Source organism: Siniperca chuatsi, linkage group LG6 (assembly GCF_020085105.1).
Source record: "Siniperca chuatsi isolate FFG_IHB_CAS linkage group LG6, ASM2008510v1, whole genome shotgun sequence".
In the NCBI taxonomy this organism is placed as follows: domain Eukaryota; kingdom Metazoa; phylum Chordata; class Actinopteri; order Centrarchiformes; family Sinipercidae; genus Siniperca; species Siniperca chuatsi.
The window spans coordinates 10,148,650-10,169,872 of record NC_058047.1 but is presented as its reverse complement, the minus strand read 5'-3'; the positions used below and the strand labels follow the sequence as shown (position 1 = coordinate 10,169,872).

The 21,223-nt window shown below is 41.2% G+C and overlaps 1 protein-coding gene across 1 annotated transcript in view; it reads left to right on the top strand.

The window, feature by feature from the left end:
• Positions 1-21,223, top strand: part of nek7 (NIMA-related kinase 7) — a 60,285-nt gene that overhangs the window by 19,357 nt on the left and 19,705 nt on the right. Inside the window, exons 2-7 of the mRNA XM_044198378.1 lie at positions 2,709-2,796; positions 9,489-9,629; positions 10,538-10,600; positions 14,439-14,549; positions 18,846-18,954; positions 20,678-20,785. Coding sequence (XP_044054313.1) covers positions 2,737-2,796; positions 9,489-9,629; positions 10,538-10,600; positions 14,439-14,549; positions 18,846-18,954; positions 20,678-20,785 — 592 coding nt within the window. The 5' untranslated portion in view covers positions 2,709-2,736. The remainder of the gene's footprint in view (positions 1-2,708; positions 2,797-9,488; positions 9,630-10,537; positions 10,601-14,438; positions 14,550-18,845; positions 18,955-20,677; positions 20,786-21,223) is intronic.

The window sequence follows — 21,223 nt, the reverse complement described above, 5'->3', positions numbered from 1 at the left end:
GTTACAGCTGCTCACTATCACGTCAATGCACACTTGAGAATAGAAAGAATAGATAGAAAGAATAGAGGTACTAAGCAAATCAAAATATAATACGCTATAATACAGGTAAGATAAATTTAAGTACCAAAGTGGATTTAGAGGTTGATAAGTATGTACGGTATAATACAATGTAATAATATAATACTGTCAAGTTAAGTGTAGCTTATTAAGATGATTATGAGATGGTGGATATAGAATCTACATGAATATGGTGCCATTGGTACATTTAAGTAAGTCTAACTAGACTTCGGCCTTTACACAAGTCATGGCAATATTTGGCTTTCAAAAATAATTTTTCTTTATTGGGTTTATTACATTTAAAAATAAGAACCAAAAGATTCAGAATTGGACATTTAACAATGTTTTTCTAGTTTGCCTTTTTGCCTCCAGTGGTGTGTGCTTTTAAATCCTTATTATTTGTAAATCTTTTTTACATTTGAATAGATTTAAGCTTGTTTGAAACAAGCTTTTAATGCATATTTCAGAAAACAATATTCCCAATATAGTCAATACAGTCCCAAGAGAAATAATGTTGTGCAAACACTTATTTTCATGATCTTCAAAGCTCACATGAAGGCCAACGAACCCCTGGAAAATAAACAACAACAGTATTAGCAAAATACGTGCCTGCTCATGCGCACAGATACACATGCCTTCGTACATACACATATTAAAGCCCCCCAACACACACACAAATATGCACTTCTGCCATGCATATATATATATATATATATGACATCAGCAGAGAGACAGCTCCTCTGTACCATTCTCCTTTCCATTGTACCAGAGGGGGTTTAATTGGCCGGGGAGGTTTGAGGCAACAGAGACAAGACACAGTTAGTAATACACAAATGGCAGACTGATGGCCTTCACTCTAGTGGAAAAAACATGCAAATGTCCTACTGTGAAGTATGTTATGTCCTTTTCCCTTTGTATGGAACTTTTAATGTTTGTAACACAAGCCAAACTGCTAACTAGGGTTGTGAAGTAGGATGACATATAAGTGAGAAAATGTCAGCTGCCAGATATTTTGTCATACCTTTTTGCCCGACCTCCCACTTGCTCCTCTCCTGTCTCTGCCTGAACCTGCCGTGACTTTGTTGTTACCGGATTCAGAGTTCTGGTTGGAACCACTCACCTTGGTACTGTATTGTCTATCGTCGAACTGGGCTCCGTCTGTCCTGGTCCGGCCGTGTTCACTGGGAGGCTGCCCCGTTTGCTCAGCTCCGGTTCGGGTGCCCATTCCGGCCGTCCAAAGCTCCTGTGCTAGAACCGCTAAGTTAGCTGCACAGTCAAGTGCAGCTAATTTCACCAACAATTTCCTCACCGTCAGCACTCACTTTCTCACTCCACGCTGATTCAGTTGTTGTCACGTGTCGATAATGCAATGACACCTGTTAAATGATTGGCTGTTTGCGTGTCACTCGTAGGACACCCCATAATCAAGGGATATGATAGGCTGTTCATGAGCCAAGGCATATTCGTTATGTACTTTGATGGCGGTTTGCTTTTAATGTAAATGTTAAACTATTGAACACACACATATCGCTATCGTTTTATCGCCCAGGCCTAGTCTTGGGCATTTTTACCCTGTCTTACTGACTACTAAATAAGCAAAGTCTGGACTTTAAAAAAAAAAAAAAAAAATCTGCTTCCGTTAATAGCTTCTGCTCATTAATGCTTTACAGCATTATCTTTTTTCCATTTTCTCCACAAGCACCCAGTTTGTGTGCAGATGTATGTGTGCGCACATGTGGGCACACACTCAAACATCACAGCAAATATGTACGCACACATTTCTTTAGCTGAATTATGTATGTTGAATATATACCTCACATGTGTGTTTACTTGTGCATGACATGGTGGCTGTTATGCATGCATTATATCCTGTGTAAATGATGAGTAAATTGGTGTTAATATGGTTACATAGTCTAACAATTATGTTACACATTACAATGTGCACTGGAAGTGATCCTAGAGCATCTGTCAAAATCGAGTTCTTCCCACATACATGAGTTGAGTGGAGACTCTGGAATCCTAAACTATTTGCATGTGTAAATTTTTCATTCAGGTAACAGTTCATATTATGGGATTGTCTGTTTTAAGTGCGGTGATAAGCCAAGCAACTGATGGTGGAGTATCTGAAGCAATTAGCTTGCTCCTAGGCTTGCCAGAACATGCAATTATACAGCACCTTGGCACACACCCATACCCAACACGCTCACCTCTTTGTGACCTATATTTTCTCAGAAAACAGAAAATTAACTGGAACTGCTTAAATGCCGGCATAACCATTAAGTCCCATGAAAGGTTCCTTGGTGGAATACCAAGGAAATGCAGAGTGGCATTATCTCTGCTTTGTTAAGATTAATATTGCTGCCTGCTGTAGCACTGCCATGCTGCAGCTTGAGAGTGTCAAATCCACAGGCATGACGTGGGATCCAGTTCTGTTGAAACAGGACACTGGCAGCAACCAACACTCAATAGTTTGGTGCTGAACAACAGAGAGCAGTTGTTCAGTTGATTTGAGGTTGTTGTTTCCTGTTGTGAAAAGTTATTGTAGAATTTAGTGGTATTTTTTTAAAGGAAATGACGGCTGAGTGTTTTGTCTTATGAATCAGTGTTGAGTTGGGTATCCAGAGGTTCTATTTTGTGTGTTTGATTCTCAGAGGTGCAAAGGATCAAGCTCCTAACACCATGGATATGGACATGCAGCCACAAGGACAACAAGCAGCCGTACCAGTCTTTCAACCCCAGGTAGACTCCACATACAGACACACACATGAACACAAGCCAAACTGCCAACTAGGGTTGTGAAGTAGGATGACATATAAGTGAGAAAATGTCAGCTGCCAGATATTTTGTCATACCTTTTTTAAATTCAGGTAGCTCTTGCTTTAAAAATTTAAAAAGTTGCAAATCAATGAGCAGGTCTGCTATATGGCAGTATTAGATTCACAGAATTGTTGCCTCAATGTGATGTATCTTGATTTTTCAGATATTTAAGTCACTGGATTAACCAAAAACTCATTCAGTCAGGTCAATTTATCTATAAACAGTTTCTCAATTACATTTTTAGAAAATGTACTTTATCATGATTGTGATATAAGATGATATAAAACACCATGATAAAAGATTGTATCCATATGGTCCACTTGTGTTGCTAAGGGTTTCTATTTCAGTAAATCCATTTTTGCAGTCATGTCACATTTTATGTGATCATATCGTGAGCGATTTTATTAAATTTAATAAGGATTGTGGCATTACAAATTGTTTACCTGTAGATTAATTGACAGGGGGAAAGTATTTAATAATTTATGATCATATAACCCATTTATCCATTCATTGCAAGCATAGTACCCCACCTCCTTCACATTTTGAACTGTAAATATTCCACATTACCCTTTTTTCCCTACGTCAATCAAGTTGTGCTTTCAGTCCGAGCATCCTTCAGACCACTGTAGCCCGTGTGTGAGAGAGACAGCAGTGGATGAATGTTGAGTTGTTTCTATTGATCAGAGCTCTGGAGGCTGGCAGAGCCTGGCCTCCCTACATGCCTCTCTTGGTTCAATACAACTCAGGTTTGCTCTGTGCAGATCAGGTTATTGTTGGATTTTAATACCGCCCTCCAACATCAGGGTCATTGATTTCTTTCCAGAAGGATGTTTTTGCCTCCATAACTATAGAATAGACTTTAAACAAAAAGGATCATCCATATACCCCAGAGTAAATGTGGATATTAAAAAAAAAAGAAAAGAAAAGAAACAACACCAAAAATAGGCCTGTACTCTCAGTTGTTGTTTTTCTTGCGTATGCAAGGGCACTGCAACATTAACACTGGAACTGCCAAGGGGGTTAATTTATTCTAAGATGTGTAATTGTAAAATTAAGGATAATTGGGTTGCACACAGAAGAAAGTCAGATAAAAGCTCTAATGATTAATTTCACTTAGGCAATACCCCCCCACGCATACACAAACTGACACTGGATTCCACTGATCTCCCACTAGTTGATTATGTGTCATTGTTCAGGCTTAATGATTTCTCTCTTTGTTTTTCAATCTATTTCTAGCAGTTTACATCAGTGTTAATTCCAGGCCTACTTTTTGTGCTTCGGTTATTAGTAGCACAGTGAACTTTCTATGTTGCGTCATGTTTTTTCACTCTCACAGAGCACGTCAGAACTGATTTCACATTTAGTGGGAGATGGAGAGAGAGAAAGAGAGAGAGAGAGAGTTAGTATGTAGATGGCTGTCTAATCAGCATCCAGATGGGTGTCTTTCTACAAGTCCTGTATCTGTTTCATACTTTTCCAAGGTTCAGTCTGCTTGGTAGCACAAGGGGGGAAAAAACCCACCAGCCTCTTCCTGAAGAAATCTGAATTGTATATCTGATGAAGGATATTCTGTATCGCTTGCAATATCATTTCTCTTGGTCCCGGAGGTATGATGCATATGCATTAGGTAAACGAGATGAGCTGGTAAGATGTGCATTTTTAATGACGCATTTGCTCTTTGAGTGAGTGGGAGGGTTGGTGAGGAGGCCTCCTCAGATCAGATTTTGATAGTCACTGCAGAGTTTGACAGACACAGATCTGTCTGTAAGCACTGAGACAAGGCGGTGCGGTTGTGGAGCAGATTGAGAGGAGAAGAACGAGAAGCACCTTTGGGGTGACTGCCTGGCTGGCTCACTGACTGGCTGAGGATGAATATTGCATGGTGCCGTGCTCAAGGGGGCAGGTGCCCCCAGTTGCTGTCTCTGTCTCTCCATATATCCCTCCCTGTCTCTCTTGGAGACTACATCCACTGTAATCCGACTTATTTTGTAAATACTGTTTACATATGAAAACAATTTGTGTCCACACAGAGTTTTGAGGTCATTTTCGTGGAGATCCCTATCCATACTAAAATGCTTGAACAATAACAAAACAAATTAATTCTCTTTCTCCTCTTCTTCATCCTGTTTCGGTTGGCAAACATCAAAACTGTGAATCTCAGCCAACATCTGGATAGCAGTGGGAAAGACAGTGCAGTTATTTAGCTGGTTCTCAACTTGTTAAACCTCTGTTCTGGGTTATAATACAACTTATAAATAATTTGTATACAATTTTTAGTTTTTGTTGTATAACAACTCCACAAGCAGAAAAGAGTGTTTTATCGGGTACTGCACTGAATGTTGGTCAGTACTTTATGATCCCAAACTAGTCTGACAAAATAACATAAATAGAGCTAATGACAACACCTGAGTGATCACAGGGCCCTGGTGGACTAGGGTTTAAGGCACCGACCATGAACCTCATTGTCCCTGTTTTACGTCTGGTCTAGGACCCTTGTTGTCATTTCCCATCTTTTCTCTCCTCATTTCCTCTCATTTTTCTACTTTTGGCTAATCTAATTTTCCGCATCCACACCAAAATACATGGCCACAGTCTTCAGATTTATTCACTCTGGAAACAGTTTTTTAAAAAGCTTTTCGGGTGTCTAAATGGTTCGGTGTGGACAGCATGCCAAAATGGAGAGATGCGTTTTTGAATTTAGCAACTCAGTGTGGACATGTCCTGAGTTTCTCTCTCTCTCTCTCTCTCTCTCTCTCTCTCTCTCTCTCTCTGTTTCTGCATCCCTCTCTGTCTCTCTCCATGGGAGACAGCACCTCTCTGCAGCCGCTGGCCTTTCTGTGGCAGCCATTGGCACTGCTGGGCTGTCACATCACACCCTCGGCCCTCTGTTGCTTGTCTTCCCCCCCTCTCACTCTCTCTCTCTCCTTGTCTTCCGCATTCCTTCTTCCACTCTCCATGTGTCTTGTCAGTTGTGTTTGGCAATGGTGTCATTATTGGGCAGCCTGTATCACACTTCCTCCGATGAGCTGTCTCACTGCTTTCCCTCCGTCTCTTGCTCTCCCCCCTCTCTCTCTCTCTCTCTCTCTCTCTTTCAATCCCCCTGCTAGTGAGTAGCCCATGGCAGTTGTATGTCACCTTTATACCCAAGACATGGTGTCCCTCACAGACGTTACCCATAATACCTTGCATGGCTGCCACTAAATTTCCATCCCCTGCAGCTTGTCCCCATCACCAACCAGAATGACGTGAGTGAAGAGTAAGCACACCACATGGTACAGCACAGAAATATGTCAAGAAAAAAATGAAAAAAGTCTGTATTATGAAGATCAGAATTTAGTAAGAGATGGTAATAATCAATGGGCCTAACACTAATTGTTTCTGTCTTAGTCTTTATTTATACTATAGTTCTGAATTATTTTTCTTCTTTTTATTTTATTTTATTTTATTTTATTATGGACACCCCAAGAAAGAATCAAACATGTATCTGTGGCGGCATACCTGTTCTTCTGAAAGGTCCACTAGGCAACCCTTCTTGTTTGGGTTCTACCATCATATAACATACACATGAACAATCAAGTTTAGATCCTTATAAGCAGTAGTCTGCATAACCCCCTCCTCCCAGTTTTGTTCAGATGCTGACCCCTGCATCATTCAGGGTCGTTCCTCTGTGACCCCTTGTGTGTGTGTGTGTGTTTGTTGGGGCCTTGTGTTTCAGCTGGGAGCTCCTGATTGTGTGACACCCGTGTGCGGCAGATGAGACGGCCTGTCACTCAGCTTTGGCCTGGCTGCCCTTTGAAGGCCAGGCCAGGGGGCGAAGAGGTGCCGCAAATGGCCTGTGAAGTTTACATACACTGCCCACTGCTAAACAGATTAGCTCTAATGAAGTGTCTAATGCCGGGGCCGCTGGCTGACATAATCCTGCCTGGCAGCCCGGCCCCTTGGCTGCCAAAAAAGCCGCCCTCCCTCCAGCCCTCTCTTCCGCCCTCGCACGGCCTCTGCTGCCACCCAGGGCGACTCCACATGGGGAGGTGCCCACTGTTAATCATGCCGGACAGTGTGCGATCTGACATGCAAATGTAGGTCATTGCATATGTAAATGTGTGATTACGGGGCTGGCATGCCAGGACACATTAGCAAGACTGTGCTCTCAGCAGGCGGTTGTCACAGCGCTTTAGAGGCTCATGCTAACATTTGTCAAGCTACCATGTAGTGAATGAAAGCAATGCTCGCTCTCTCGCTCTCTCGACAATTCGTTGCACAATATGGCCACACTTTGAATGTGACACACCTTGTAGATCTTTGTGTAGATTTGCATTTTGCCTCTCTTCTATACAAGTTTATTTCATATGTAAAGTCCACAGTGGAACAAAATGTTACTATTGTTGAAGTATTCATGCAGTTTTTTAGAGCTGCCGTAATGTTGAACAATGGGTTGTGGAACAGTGTGTCATGCTCTCTGTCAGAGTGACTCTCAGACAGCATGGGATGATGGTGGTGTCATGCTGAAAAATGCACACACCTCGACGGTGTTAAGTGTTAATTGGACAGGGCATGTAATTGGCTCACGCCTCTTCCTTTGGCTGTCAACTTTAAACTTTAAAAACAGTGAAATACCCCCACACACACACACCTTTTATGAATCCTGTTTGGACACGTGCTTCCCTATGTGTGTGTCTTTGTCTTAGTTTTAGGTTAATCCTTGCTAGACATTAGTGAGTGAAGATAGCACTCCACTTGAGTGTTGTCAACATTAAACATATCGGCTTTCACTGTCTTAAGTACATTATGGGGCATGGTCTTATAGTTGACCACTAATGCTGAAAAAATGTGTTTATTTATTCAACTGCCAGGAAAAACAAAAACATTTGCTGGTTCCAGCACCTCAAATGCATTTGCTGCTATTCTCTGTTTTATATCATTGTAAACTTAATATTTTTGGATTTAAAACTACTGACTGGACCAAACAAGCAATTTGAAGATGTTACCATGGGTTCTTTGAAATTGTGATGGGCAATTTCACAATTTCCTGACATTTTACAGACTGAATGTTTAGTTGATTGATTTGATTTAAAAGATAATTGTCAGATTGGTCAGTAGTGGAAATAATCATTAGTTGCAGCCCTGTATACCACACAACTAAACTTGTCAGTTGAAAAGTGTAACTTTTTCTATATTTTGGTTGGGTTTAATTGTTAATTTTTAACTGAATTAAAAATGTCATCTTCCTTTTGTAGTGACTAGGCAACTGAGGGTATTCTGTATAGCCTCTAGTCTGTGATCATGGTAACTCTGTCAAACTACAAAACGCAAGTGAAGCAGTTTGACAGAGTTACCATGACTGTGATGACACTTCCTTCTTGTGTATTTAGTGCTTAGGAGATTAATTTTTGACCTTCTCCCCCTCTTCGTCTTCCTTCCCTCTCTCCTAAGTTGCTTGCCCCTGAGCTGCTCCCACCGCCACATTGGCAGAAGTGCTGGTGACATGTGGCATTCTGATATCTGTCACCTTCTGTTTGCTCCCACCGACGCCTTGTACAAGTTTACCAAAAGGCTGGAAAGGTCAAGCAGCCTGCTCTGTGCTTTTTTTGCACATCATATCCAAGGGGCTCATTCTGGTTTATTTTTGAATGTTTTTTGTATTTTGGAAGGTGAGTGTCTCACCCTGCACAGCCAGTCGTATGGCGAGGAGAGGCGAGAAGTCCTGTAGTCTGTGGCCCAGTGCCAGACTGTCAGTGATATAACTTGGCAGACAAAGGAAGAAAGAGGACTCTGGATTCCTGTGAACTTCAAAACCAAGTCAGATGGAATGATACGATGCCTGCATTTATGTAATAGAATACTTTATCCATCCTCATAGGGAAAAGTTTTTTCACCTCTACTTTAGGAAGATCAGAGTGCTGTTTTAGCTATGAAACAGCAGCAATGAAGCCAAAGGTGATTAATTTGCCTAGCTAGCAGATGTAAGGTATAATTTTAATGTAATTAATTACATAAGGACATTATCAATCCACGTATAAAAATATGATAAACTGTATCAGATCAGAAGTTAATGTCTAGTGCCAGCATGGCAGCCACTTCCAAAAAATACTGCCCTGCATGATGTTGCCTGTAAAAAGTTTATCAGGTAACATGTTGACTTGCTACTGAGTAAGTTCACACTTTTGAATTGGTTAGAGAAAACATTTGCAGTCCCAAACTAGGTGCTCTTTGGGTAGCTATGTAAATAACAGAAAATAAGGACTTTCCTCCATCTATAGGCTTCAGTGAAGTGATGTGGTGCTGCAGTTAACTGTGTGCACATTCCTCAAGACCTCTCACAGCGTGACACATCAGCCTAATGCCAGTCAAATCATCAGCAGCCTAGAGCTGCCTTTCAGCAAAACAAACTACAGAAGCTGGGGCTTCACCACAGTTTCACCCACATCCTTCAGCCCTGATCCTTTCCCCTTTCAGTAATGTGAAAATAGTTGCACTTCAATGGTAAATACGTGGTTACCGCAAAATGTCTGTAAATCATTTGTTTTTTCCCTTGTAATATGTGTTTGTGCATATGCTGCGTGAACACGCACATGAGTGTGTACAAATGTTAATAGAGTTGGGTTTTTTTCTTTCAGAAACCATTGCAACCAGATATGGGTCATAGCTCGCTGGCAAACTTCCAGATTGAGAAGAAGATCGGACGTGGGCAGTTCAGTGAGGTGTACCGGGCGAGGTACCTGTTAGACAACACGTCAGTGGCCCTGAAGAAAGTCCAGGTAAGACACAGTAATGCGTATCACTTTGGACACCAAGTTCAGCCAATACATTCAGACAAAGTGAAATGTTGAACTATTCTTGTCTCTAACGGCCTTTTGTGGTCTATAGTTGTGCTTTTTGTTGTCCTCATGAGTGTTCCACCCCAGACAGGTTGTTAGTCTGTCACAAGGCCAACACAAACAGACAGTCAAATGTACTCAAACTTACTGGCAATTTAGCACTGGAAATTCACCTCACCTGAATGCAGGACATTCAGAACTAGTACAGAATCATGAATCCACATACTGGTATTGTTGATACACAAACATAACTTGATACACTTAAGCATGGTAAATCTGAAATAAATTGCATGTCAGTATGCTGAAAAATGCAAGAAAAAAAGAGTTAGACTTAGAATTAAGTCTTTTAAATTAAATTGATGTTGCTAAATACTATTGACCATTCTGACAGTGAGGAACCACTACCACGTTCACACAATTAAACATACATGTGAATTATTTGTATTTTTTGTCGTGGTGAAGTGCAATATGACTATGTAGGCTAATCTACCCTCACAATATGACTCTGTTCTCTCTTGTGAATGTGAACGCACAGGTACATGCACATACATACAGTATTCACTGACTTATACACACCACCAAGAGGATGTGATGCTCTGGTTGAGCATGTATACACATACACATACCTCACACACGCACACACCTTACACAAGGATATCTGTGTGTTACTCAGATGTGAAACACCTGTAGTCACTCCAACGCCGCCCTCTAGACAACAGCAACCATGTTTTCTGTTTAGTGTTTTTTTCTATTTTCTCTCCATCTCTCCATCTTACCATTTCTTGAATATGTCATAACACCCCTCTCTGTCCTCTCCCTCTCTCTCCCCCCTTTTGATCTCTTGATAGATATTCGACTTGATGGATGCCAAAGCTCGGCAAGATTGCATCAAAGAGATAGATCTCCTTAAGGTAAAGAACCAGAGAAAAGGGAGACGGCGTCATGCGCTGTGCTCTGTTCTCTTATGGTGCCTCAGCTGAGACCTTCCACCACAGGAAAACAATTGATCTGCACCAGACGGCTTAGATTTGTGTGCTGGTGTGTGGTTATGAATGCAGAGGAGTGTTTGAGTATTTGTGCACACAAGTGAGAATATGAATGAGTATGTGTGTGAGTGTACAGTACATGTTTATTACTGTCTCCTTATTTCTCTGAGCTTGTGTGTGTGTCTGTGTGTGTCTGTGTGTGTGTGTGTGTGTGTGTGTGTGTGTGTGTGCGCAGGGGTGCACCAGTGTTACATCCCTCCAGGCTCACATTGACTCTTTTTTTGTAATGCCAAAACTATTGTTTTTTATCTTTTGTAATGTTAGAGCCGGGCAACAGTGCATCAGCATGGAAATTTTGCCGTCTCCCTCATGTGTCTCTTGATGTTTTACCTCCTCCCTTCCCTCATTCTTTCTTTACTTTTTTTTTTTTTCAATGAAGTGGTTTCATTTATCAAACTACCATAAACGTGTCAGCTGGGTTGCTCTCAAATACTAATGAACAAACTAATGACAGCTTCAATATCTCACCCTGTATGCAAGATCCTAGATGTGTGTTTGTGGTTTGATTGTGTGCGTGTGTGCATTCATGCATTCCTGGTAGTGTTTCCTTCCGTATATGAAGCCCGTGTATGCACGTGTATGCACTGCAGGCAGTTTTTGCACATACACACACTCGCACGTACACATTAGGGAAAGAAAACGGAACCAATTAGTTTGTTTCGAACACATTAGTGACACTCCCGAGGCTCTTTGGGCCAATGAAAGACAGCGATACTAAGATGCAGGCGAGCTGTAATCTGAGTAGCAGATCATTGACTTGATGGCACGAGGCAGCAGGGTTCGACTGGATCTGTAGCTCTGACCTACTAAGAGGGTTCAAGGCAGGGTTAAATGTCACACTCTGCCAGGTGACTACGTTTCTCATTTCCTTTATGCATCTCCCGCATTTCCTTTAGTTCTCTCTCATTATATGGGTCCTCTTCCTCCATTCCATTTTTCTGTGTCCTTTCCCTTCTGCTTGTTCCTATCTCTTCTGTCTATACCTTATTCACCCAGTTCCTATGTCGTTCCATCCATCCCTCCTCCTTTCCCTCTCCTTGCTCGTCTTCCCCCCTCAGAGCTTTTTGTTCCATTCTTTTGATCCTGTAAGCTGCTAGTGAACATGGAAGTTATGCCCGGCCCTGCGCTGCCCAGCCAGCCTGATAATAAAGGGCTGAGTGTGAGAGAGAGACAGTCCTTCTGCCTTATCGCCCACTAGACAGGCCAACAGGAGACACAGCCAAATCAGAATAATGAGAGGCACACTGGCATGGACCGACTGGAATGACACACATACTGGCGCTTGATCGCACGCACGCATGCGCGCGCACAAACACACACACACACACAGACACACTCAGTCATGACCTTTCAACAGTCTGCCGATTTGTTTGTTTGTCTGTCTGTGTTTGTGTCTGCTCATTCATCTGTATTTTCCTGTTCTGGCATGATGATTTCAACTTGAGAATCTCACTTCTCACTCGTCCTTTTGTCTAAATCCTCGCTGATGGGAATGTTGGTTGAAGAAATAGCCTGCTCCCTGCCAATCTGCTAGTTTCACCATTCTTGAAATCCCACAGCTGTGTATTCCTCTCGCTTGTGGTTACTATCAAGCCTGGATTGTATTCGCAAGACTAATGATCTGCCCTAATCAGCACTGAAAAGCTGTAATGATGTCTGTGTGTTTGCTTCTCTGTGTTTTGTGTGTTATGTGTTCCTGTAAAAATGTGTGTGTGTGTGTTTGTGTGTTTTGGTCCTGCATCTGATTAGATTATACCAGCAGTTTTCTGACAAGACAGAGAACTGGCAGCGACTAGCTTCGTTTAATGTGATACACTATAAATTGACTTTAATTTTTAGGTCTCTTTACCATATGAGCAATATATTTCTTTTGCAAGTTTAGTACATATTATACGTTTCTCTTCTAATGGACAAACAACCGAAAATTGCATATCTTCTCATTTTCTTATTCAGTGAATTGAAATACATTGATATTTTTCAATGTTGTGCAACACAAGGCATTAATTTCTGCTGGTGATGGACATAAGAAGCTGCTTTTATATAATCTTTCTCAGCTGAAATACACTAGAATGTAACAGCAAATATTTATTTTCTTTTCTTTCTCTTTTCTTTTTTTTTACAACTATTGTTGTTTATATTCCTACCAGCTGCCAACTTCCTATGAGGATGTAATTCCCTTTATAAATACACTATAACCTAATTTATTATCATGGCTTTTATTTTACCATCAGATAGCATTAGTCAGTATCTTGTTTTTCTTTGAAACACATCACCAGCTCACCAAATATATCACAGTCTTGCATGATTAAGTAATTACACACAGGCTGGTGTGTAATTACATAATCATGTGATATTTCCCAATGAGTGATTGTTGTATTGCAGTAGGCTCCCATCCATCATTTATATAAACTTCTCCATGTGAACATATCTCTTTATTTCACTGTATCCTCTGCCTGAGGTTCAATTTGTGGAAGAGGAGTGTGTGTGTGTGTGTGTGTGTGTGTGTGTGGGGAGAGAGACTTGTCATCACTCCCTAGCTGTGCTACAGTGTGGAGCCGTGCAGAACTGCCACTCTGAGCCAAAAATACATCTGGCAAGAGAGGACAAGGGAGGGAGAAGGAAAGATGGAGACATGAGGAAGGGAAAGAGAGAACGAATGAGAAAGGGATTGTGGAGGAATGCAGAGATGGAGTGGTGAGTGTAGTGTTGCGTAGTGTACTGTACTGTGCTCTCCTTTCCCCTCTTCTTGGCATCATCTGGAGCATGAACATTTCTTTAATCACAGCAGAAAAAGCAGAGCGGAGCCGAGTGGAGGACGCGTGTCACACTGCTCAGTCTGCTCGCATCACGGCCCCCTCTTCTCGACATTGCCACGCCACACAGCTCCATGTCTCCAGCTCTCCACATATCACCATCTCTCTTTTCCCTCCCTCCCCCCTTTCTCTAACTCTGCTCACCTTATCCCTCTCCTGATCTTTTTTTTCTTTCCTCACCTTTGTTCTCTTTCCCTACCTCTTCATCCTGCCCTGTCGCCATCATTCCTTTTGCTTGCCTGTGTCACTGTGTCATGTGTTTCTTTCCCTTCATTGTGCCTCTCTCCCTTTCTCCCCCTTTTCTCTCCTTGCTCTGGATGGATAGAGACTTTTTGTTTACTACAGGAAATGCTGTTCATGCCTTATTGACCAACCAACAGGAAGAAATCTCAGCCAGAGATGAGCCTGGGATTGTTGTTTTTCTGACTGCCAGCCATGTCAGCCTGTCAGGCGTGTGTGTGTGTTTATGTGTATGTGTATGTGTATGTCTCACACATGGGTTGTTGTCATTACAGACAGAGGGGTTGTTGTGACATGTCACCCAGCTTTGTCACACTGGAGGACAAAACCATCTCATTAGGTCCACGCTTACCAAATATGGATTCCAAATAGGGATTCAACTGTTTTGTTTTAATTGGTGGTGAAAGTACAGTGGATTGCACAACTCATGACATAAACCTGTTAGTTATCAGCTGGTTGTTTCGATATAAATTGTGCAACAAGTTTACAAGAACATGCTACTGCCTGTAGCTTCGACAAGGAATGAGTTTCACTCTTGGACCGTCTTAGTGTGACCGTGAAAGCTCTTAATGTGACAATTGTCACCAACATTTTTATTTTTTTTTTACTTTCTCCATGACATGTCTTTTTTTTTTTTTTTTCTTCCATAGCAATTGAACCACCCCAATGTGATAAAGTACCATGCGTCTTTTATTGAGGACAATGAGCTGAACATAGTCCTGGAGCTAGCGGATGCGGGGGACCTCTCGCGTATGATCAAGGTAAGGAACTCTCCACAACAGCAAACCCACTAGCTAACTCTTGCCCAGACTGCTGGAAGTGCAGTTGATTTGTTCATGTGGTCATGAAATACTTCAAGTAACACTCATCCACAAGGACACAGACTCAAATGTGAAAATATACATTGTCTTGGTTTATCAGATAAACCAAAAATCCACTGTTTTTATTATAAGGAGAAATTCAGGTATATCAAATATCTGACAAAATAATAGCCAGTCCAACACTATATCACACATTTGGTGTCAAAAGGAATGTTAGCATGAAAGCAACAAACAGCTGACGTGGCCTTTTAAAACTGAAGGAATGGTGGAAGGAGGTCTGTGGTTTGTGGTTGTTACGGGATTTTGACTACCTGGACAATATGAATCATCCATTACATACTGAAACCAAAAACCAACTAATATAAGGCCTCTTGTAACCCCCTTTAATCCCAGTAGTCTGTGATGACGTGCCTAGACTGTGAAAAGGAAGTTGTTAAGACCCAAGCAATAATTAATGGTCATAAAGTTCAGCATGTGTTGTATGTAGGGGGTATGTGGAAAAAATACTGAGCATAATTTATCTGGCTTTAATCTGACGTTTTGCTCATATCTTTTACATATTAAATCTTGAGGTGAGGTACTTGCGACAAAAGCTGTTATTTGTGGTAATATAATGAAGGATTTTAGGAAACTTGAGATTTTAATTGTTGTTTTTTTTCTCTCATGTACATTGTTATTTTTGCCTTAATATTGGCCACGTTATTCAAAAAAAGTATGCCCAGCTTTTCATCGAGGCTAGATCTCCCTAAGAAAAGATATGTAATAATTTTAGTGATTCTAACCAATAAAATCAACATTGACTCAAAATATAAGCAAATGTATATCAGAATAAAGTACGTAATTAGTGGCTTTGAGCCACATGGATGTGTCGAGTTGACCACGTCTTAAACCGAGATCAACAAGGTTTTTTGTGGGTAGATGTTGTTGTTGAAATTGGAGTAGAAGAACGAACAGGGTTGTTCAATAGTGGTAGCGATTACATCCCAAGCTTGCCCTGTTATTCGTCTTTGAGTTAGACCAAACCCCCAGTTATTATAAAAGCTTGCCAGTATAGCAAATTAGTGGTCTGCATGTAAAAAGCCTGGTCTTCTTCCATGCATAAATGATGCCGCAGCGTCGTATCGGCACAGCTCGACAAGCTGTTTGCAGTCAAACTCAGCAGCTCCACATCCGCACAGTTCAACACAGCAAATTAGGAGAGGTGAGGATTAGTGGTACAAGAGAGTGAACATGGCAGGCTCAGCACACACACATACATCAGTGATATATATCCAGCACACACACATACACACTGAATACATACATAAGGTATACTGTGTAAGCAAAGAATGTGCAGACACAACCCTAGAAACACACACACTCACTCAAATGTTCAGTGATGCACTTTACAAAAATAAAGGCAGCCTGAAGAGGTAAGATAACAAACCAATGAGTGTCACTCCTATCTTAGATAAGCTACCGAGGATGCTGGGAGCATTCAGACTGTGTCATAACCTTATGGTTGCTGAAAACATAGTCATACGCACAAGTACACGCCTCTTCTCTGCACCATTTGTCTCCTGCACCGTACTAAAGGATTTGTTTTTCTAATGTAACAGTGGCAGTCCAGAGGTGCGTGCCATGGATAAGCCCCCCCTCCTCGGGCCGTAATGTGAAGTAAACACATTCGTACAGTGTGCCATATGTAAAACAGAACCCCTCCAATGCATGAATTTAACATTTTTTATTCTTTTTGATTTCTCATCCTCCATGCTGCTCTCTCCTCCTTTCTCTCTCCCTCCCTCATTCTTTATTATACTCTTTCTGACCATCTCAGAATTCAAATGAAATCAAATGGTCCTTGATTTGCATGCACTTACAGAATATTGCATGTGCAGTGTTTGCTGTTAAAGGCATGGAAGAGGGTGGTGGTGGTGTTGGTGGGCGTCTATGAGCTCCCCCATTGACATCAAACAGTCCTCTGATATGGAAATGGGAGGGCAAGGGAAGAATGGCTTCTCACTAAGGCTTTGTTTGGATATAGGCCAAGGTCTATCCCTCCCTCTTTCCATCTATCTTTCGCTATCCCTCTCTTTCTCTCACACCTTCCTTAATTTTCTGTATCTCTTACAATCACCTACAACCTTTCCCTTACTTCCTTCCATAGTTCCATTATTTGCTGTCTCCCCATCCGTCTTTCTTTTGTCTGATTCTGTCTCTCTTGCTCTCTCTCTCACGTTGTTCAGTAGGGCTATGGACCAGTAATTCTAACAGCCCTGTCCTTTCTCCTCCTTGACCCCTGACCTCACTAGAGACTACAGGTTATTCTATTTCTATAGTAGATAAACCTACTCCCTACTAGATATACACAACCCTAATGTAGTGCCATAAATATTGAAGCCTCATTAAGAGAACACACTGAAGTGAAACAGGATAGTTTGGGACAGGAAAAGTAGAAAGTAGATTCCACACAAGGGCCCTGTGTATCTTCCAGAACATAAAATAACACACACACTTTCTCAAAATAATACTTACAAATAGTTGTATCTCTATGGTTCTTGGAAATACATGTGTACACACATGCATACAGACACACAGAAAATAATACCATAAAATATGATAAAGTTCCCCTAAAGTAAATTTGTTAAAGCAAGTGATGTTCTCAGGATCCCCACAGGTACTTGAAATCCTTGAAAGTTTGTGAATTTGTGGGGAAAAAAATCAAGGCTTCGAAAGTTTTTGAAAATAGACATAAATAGACATGGGTCATTGAAAGTGCTTGAATTTCTATATTTTGTACAAGAATAGAAATTGAAGGTTTTTTTTTTTACTTCAAGTAACATCACTGTAACACAGCACAATTGAGAAGTGTCGAGCCTCGTTGTCTGTGAGCTTCTGTAAAGCCTGCTAGTTCTCATTATACAAATGCCTAGTGTAACAGTAATTAACCTTGATCCGTGTCTCAAGCTATGCCGTGTTGGATCCTTGAATTTGAGGGAATTGGGCCTGGAAAGTCCTTGAAAAGTCGTTGAATTTGATGTTTGTTTAAATAGGTGTGGGAACCATGTGTTCTTGTGTTTTTGAAACTGTCACAGGTTTTCGTTCAGCCTGATTATCAGAGCATGCTTATGGCCACTGTTCATGCTGTTAGTTTTCCTGTTTGTGGCATATGTTATCATTTGGCCGTTTATGACACGTAGTTCTAATAGTTTGTAAGCCAGTTCTGTTACCGCTGTATAATATGAACGTTCAGGTGGTATGCAAAACAGTACAGCCATACATTGTGTGTCAAGACAAATATCCTAAAACACACAATAATGCATCATCAGGGATGTTCCTTTTTTATTTGAATAATGTTTTAAGGTCTGACTCTCAAACTCTCTTATTTACAGAGACCCAACAATTCCCGCTATGAGCAAGCACTTGGCAACAGTGGCAAGAAAAAACTCCCTTTTAACAAGCAGAAACCTCGAGCAAAACCTAGGCTCAGGATGGGTGGCCATCTGCCTCGGCCGGATAGATAGATAGATAGATAGATAGATAGATAGATAGATAGATAGAGTGAGAGTCCAGGCTTTTCTTTCTTGCAAATGGAAACCATGAGGACACCCCATAAAATCCTGCTGGTAGCCAGACTTCTTCTGTCTTCGTCTTACCAACTGCTGTTTGAGGAGGAGTTCCTATAATCACTTATCGAATATTGTCACTGTGGATCAATAAGCCATTATGCCTAAGTTGAAGCTCTGTCATCATTGTGGCTTTTCTGGATATGAACCACACTCTTGATGATCCAGAACGACTCACTCAGCCCTCCAAAAATAAATAAATAAACTAAAAACAACTGAAACCACTGTGCCACTGAAAGCTGTACCTAACAAAAGAGCTGTGTGCCAGATGGGAGAGTTTTGGAAGGTACCACACATTTCTTCTCTATTTCTTAGAATGCATGTGCTTTCCATTGTAGGCCATAGAGAAAATGAGACGGAACTTGGTTAGGCAAGGGACAGACCAAGAGGAGAGTGGTCTGGGTTCCATTAACAGTGGAGTCAGAGCTGGGGACTTAGGCTGGGGATGGATGCTGTATAAACACACACAGACATACACAAACACTTTGCTACCATCTTAAAATTGTATTCCGTGCCACACAAGACCTTTTCCCATTCCTATTAAAATGTTTTATTTGTTCCCTCCTTCAGGTATGCTAATGTTGCTTTTATTTTCTAATTTGGTATATGGGTGCTTGTGTTTACTTTACAGCACTTTAAGAAGCAGAGGAGGCTTATCCCAGAGAGAACAGTGTGGAAGTACTTTGTCCAGCTCTGCAGTGCACTTGAACATATGCACTCCCGGAGAGTCATGCACAGAGGTAGTGTTGATACACACACACATACTGTACATAAACATACACCCACATACATATTTGGCTTATTTGTTTATTATAAGTACAAGAGAATCTATAGAATCTCTTCAATCAACAAGTTTGGAAAAAGTTTTTTAGACTACTAATGGAAAGTATATACTAGTTGGAGAGTCTTATACAAATGCTGCAACTGCTCACATATCTTTTGCACCTCCTATTAATACTGACATTAACAAGAAAAACAGTAGCATAAAACATGTGGTTACTTTTCCAGTAACCACTTTCATATCTAGCTTGCTTTTCTTTGTGTCATATATTTCATTATGGTGTGAAAATGATCTTGCAGAGACTTTAAATGACTTTGAAAAAGCTGAACCCTATTGCATTCACCAACCCTCCAAGTTTTGTCAGAAGACATTTTGTATTAACTGATAATAATTTCTGTCACGGTGTCATAGTAGTGCACAGATGTAAGAGTAGAGGTATCTTTGATACTGAGTGGCACACTGTCCTATCCCACCCACAAAAATTATGCATGTCTGATAATGTATGAGACATTGACCCTCTCTTGACAGGGGGGCGATGAGAATCTTCCTGCAACTTGTCTGGGACTGGTCCCATTGTCTAGTGGACACTTGGCCTAAGACTCTTAAACCTCAGATAAAATGAGATGTGGTCCTGAATGCACCAGAAATCGGGAGTTACCAAAACAGTCTTTGCTTGCAGCTGCATTACCATACAACAGTAGCAGTACTTTGACAAAAAATTAAGGTGTTGTGCTGTGATGGATTATCTGTCTCAAACAAGTTTCAAGTCTCTGCAAGTACATTTTTAATAGGACACAAAATTGAACTGCAACCAATGAATGTCTGTAAGGTGGGAAAAGAAGTTACAAGTATACAAGTTGCTGTATACTGCTGCTTTCCTGTACACTTCCTAGTTAACTGAATAAAACATACAATAGTTCTAGTATGGGCCTCTTAAGTCCTTAAAATAAAAATGGGACATGAAGTCAGTGAATTTTCTTCAATGTGAACGACCTTGTTGCATATGACAGAAGGCTTAAGTGTAGGTGTTAAACAACACATAGACCAGAGAACACAGTGTTTATGGGCACACATGCTTTCAGTAGGGCCCAGTCAAATCAAGTCCTGGATTCATGTGCATAGGCTGCTGCACTCACACACACACACACACACACACACACACACACACACACACACACACACACACACACACACACACACACACACAAACTCTCAACTTCAGGTGGTGTACTTCCGTTGGACTGACTCTGATTAGGGCACAGGGACACTAATGAACCCTGAGCTCTGGGCTTTAATAACCACTTAGCAGAGACCGCCTATTCAAAAGCCGCTTACAATTATATTGGAGCAGTAAATTTCAAAGGCTGATGCGGGTCACATTAACTTAACTTTAGAAAAATCTACAGAAACGGGTTGCTAACACCCACATTAACTGAAATGAATATTTTCAATAATACACTGTATGCATGTAATACAGTCATGTTTTCTGAGCAAAGACCAAAAATGAATATCCATCACAGTGGACATGCACTTTTTATTTGGTTTATGATCATATCTTCATACCGTAAGCATTGTTGCCTCTCACATTTTCTGTCACTAATGTAACATTCACATTGGGTATTTAAACAGTCCTTCTGATTTCTGTATGCAACCGACCAGTATATCTCCTCACTCCTCTCCAGATATCAAGCCTGCCAATGTATTCATCACAGCTACAGGAGTAGTGAAACTAGGAGACTTGGGACTGGGACGATTCTTCAGCTCCAAAACAACCGCTGCTCACTCGCTAGGTAAGTTACAACAATCTATATACATATGTGGATATACAAACTTAAACACACACTCTTCAACACACAAATGCACACGCAGACACTTAGACACAGCGGCCCCCAGTAATCACCCAGTGTTGGATGTGTTTCATTAGGCATGGTGAGCCCAGAGCCATGTGTCATGTAGCCATGCTGCAGGTGGCCACGGCTGTGCCCAGTCCCTTCATAGGCCACTTAGCTACTTCCTGTTGCCTTGACCTTTAAACCCAACACAGATGAAGACTGGGCAGAGGCCTTCGACACACAGCTCTGATTGTGTCTGTGTACCATAAAACAAGCCAGCCAACATTTCAACCAGGGTTATTGTTGGCATTGATGGGTGTGTTTGTCACTTGTAGGAAATAAAATCCTATAACATTTTAGTTTTTGTTCAAAGAAGTGAGAATTGTTTCTGAAGAA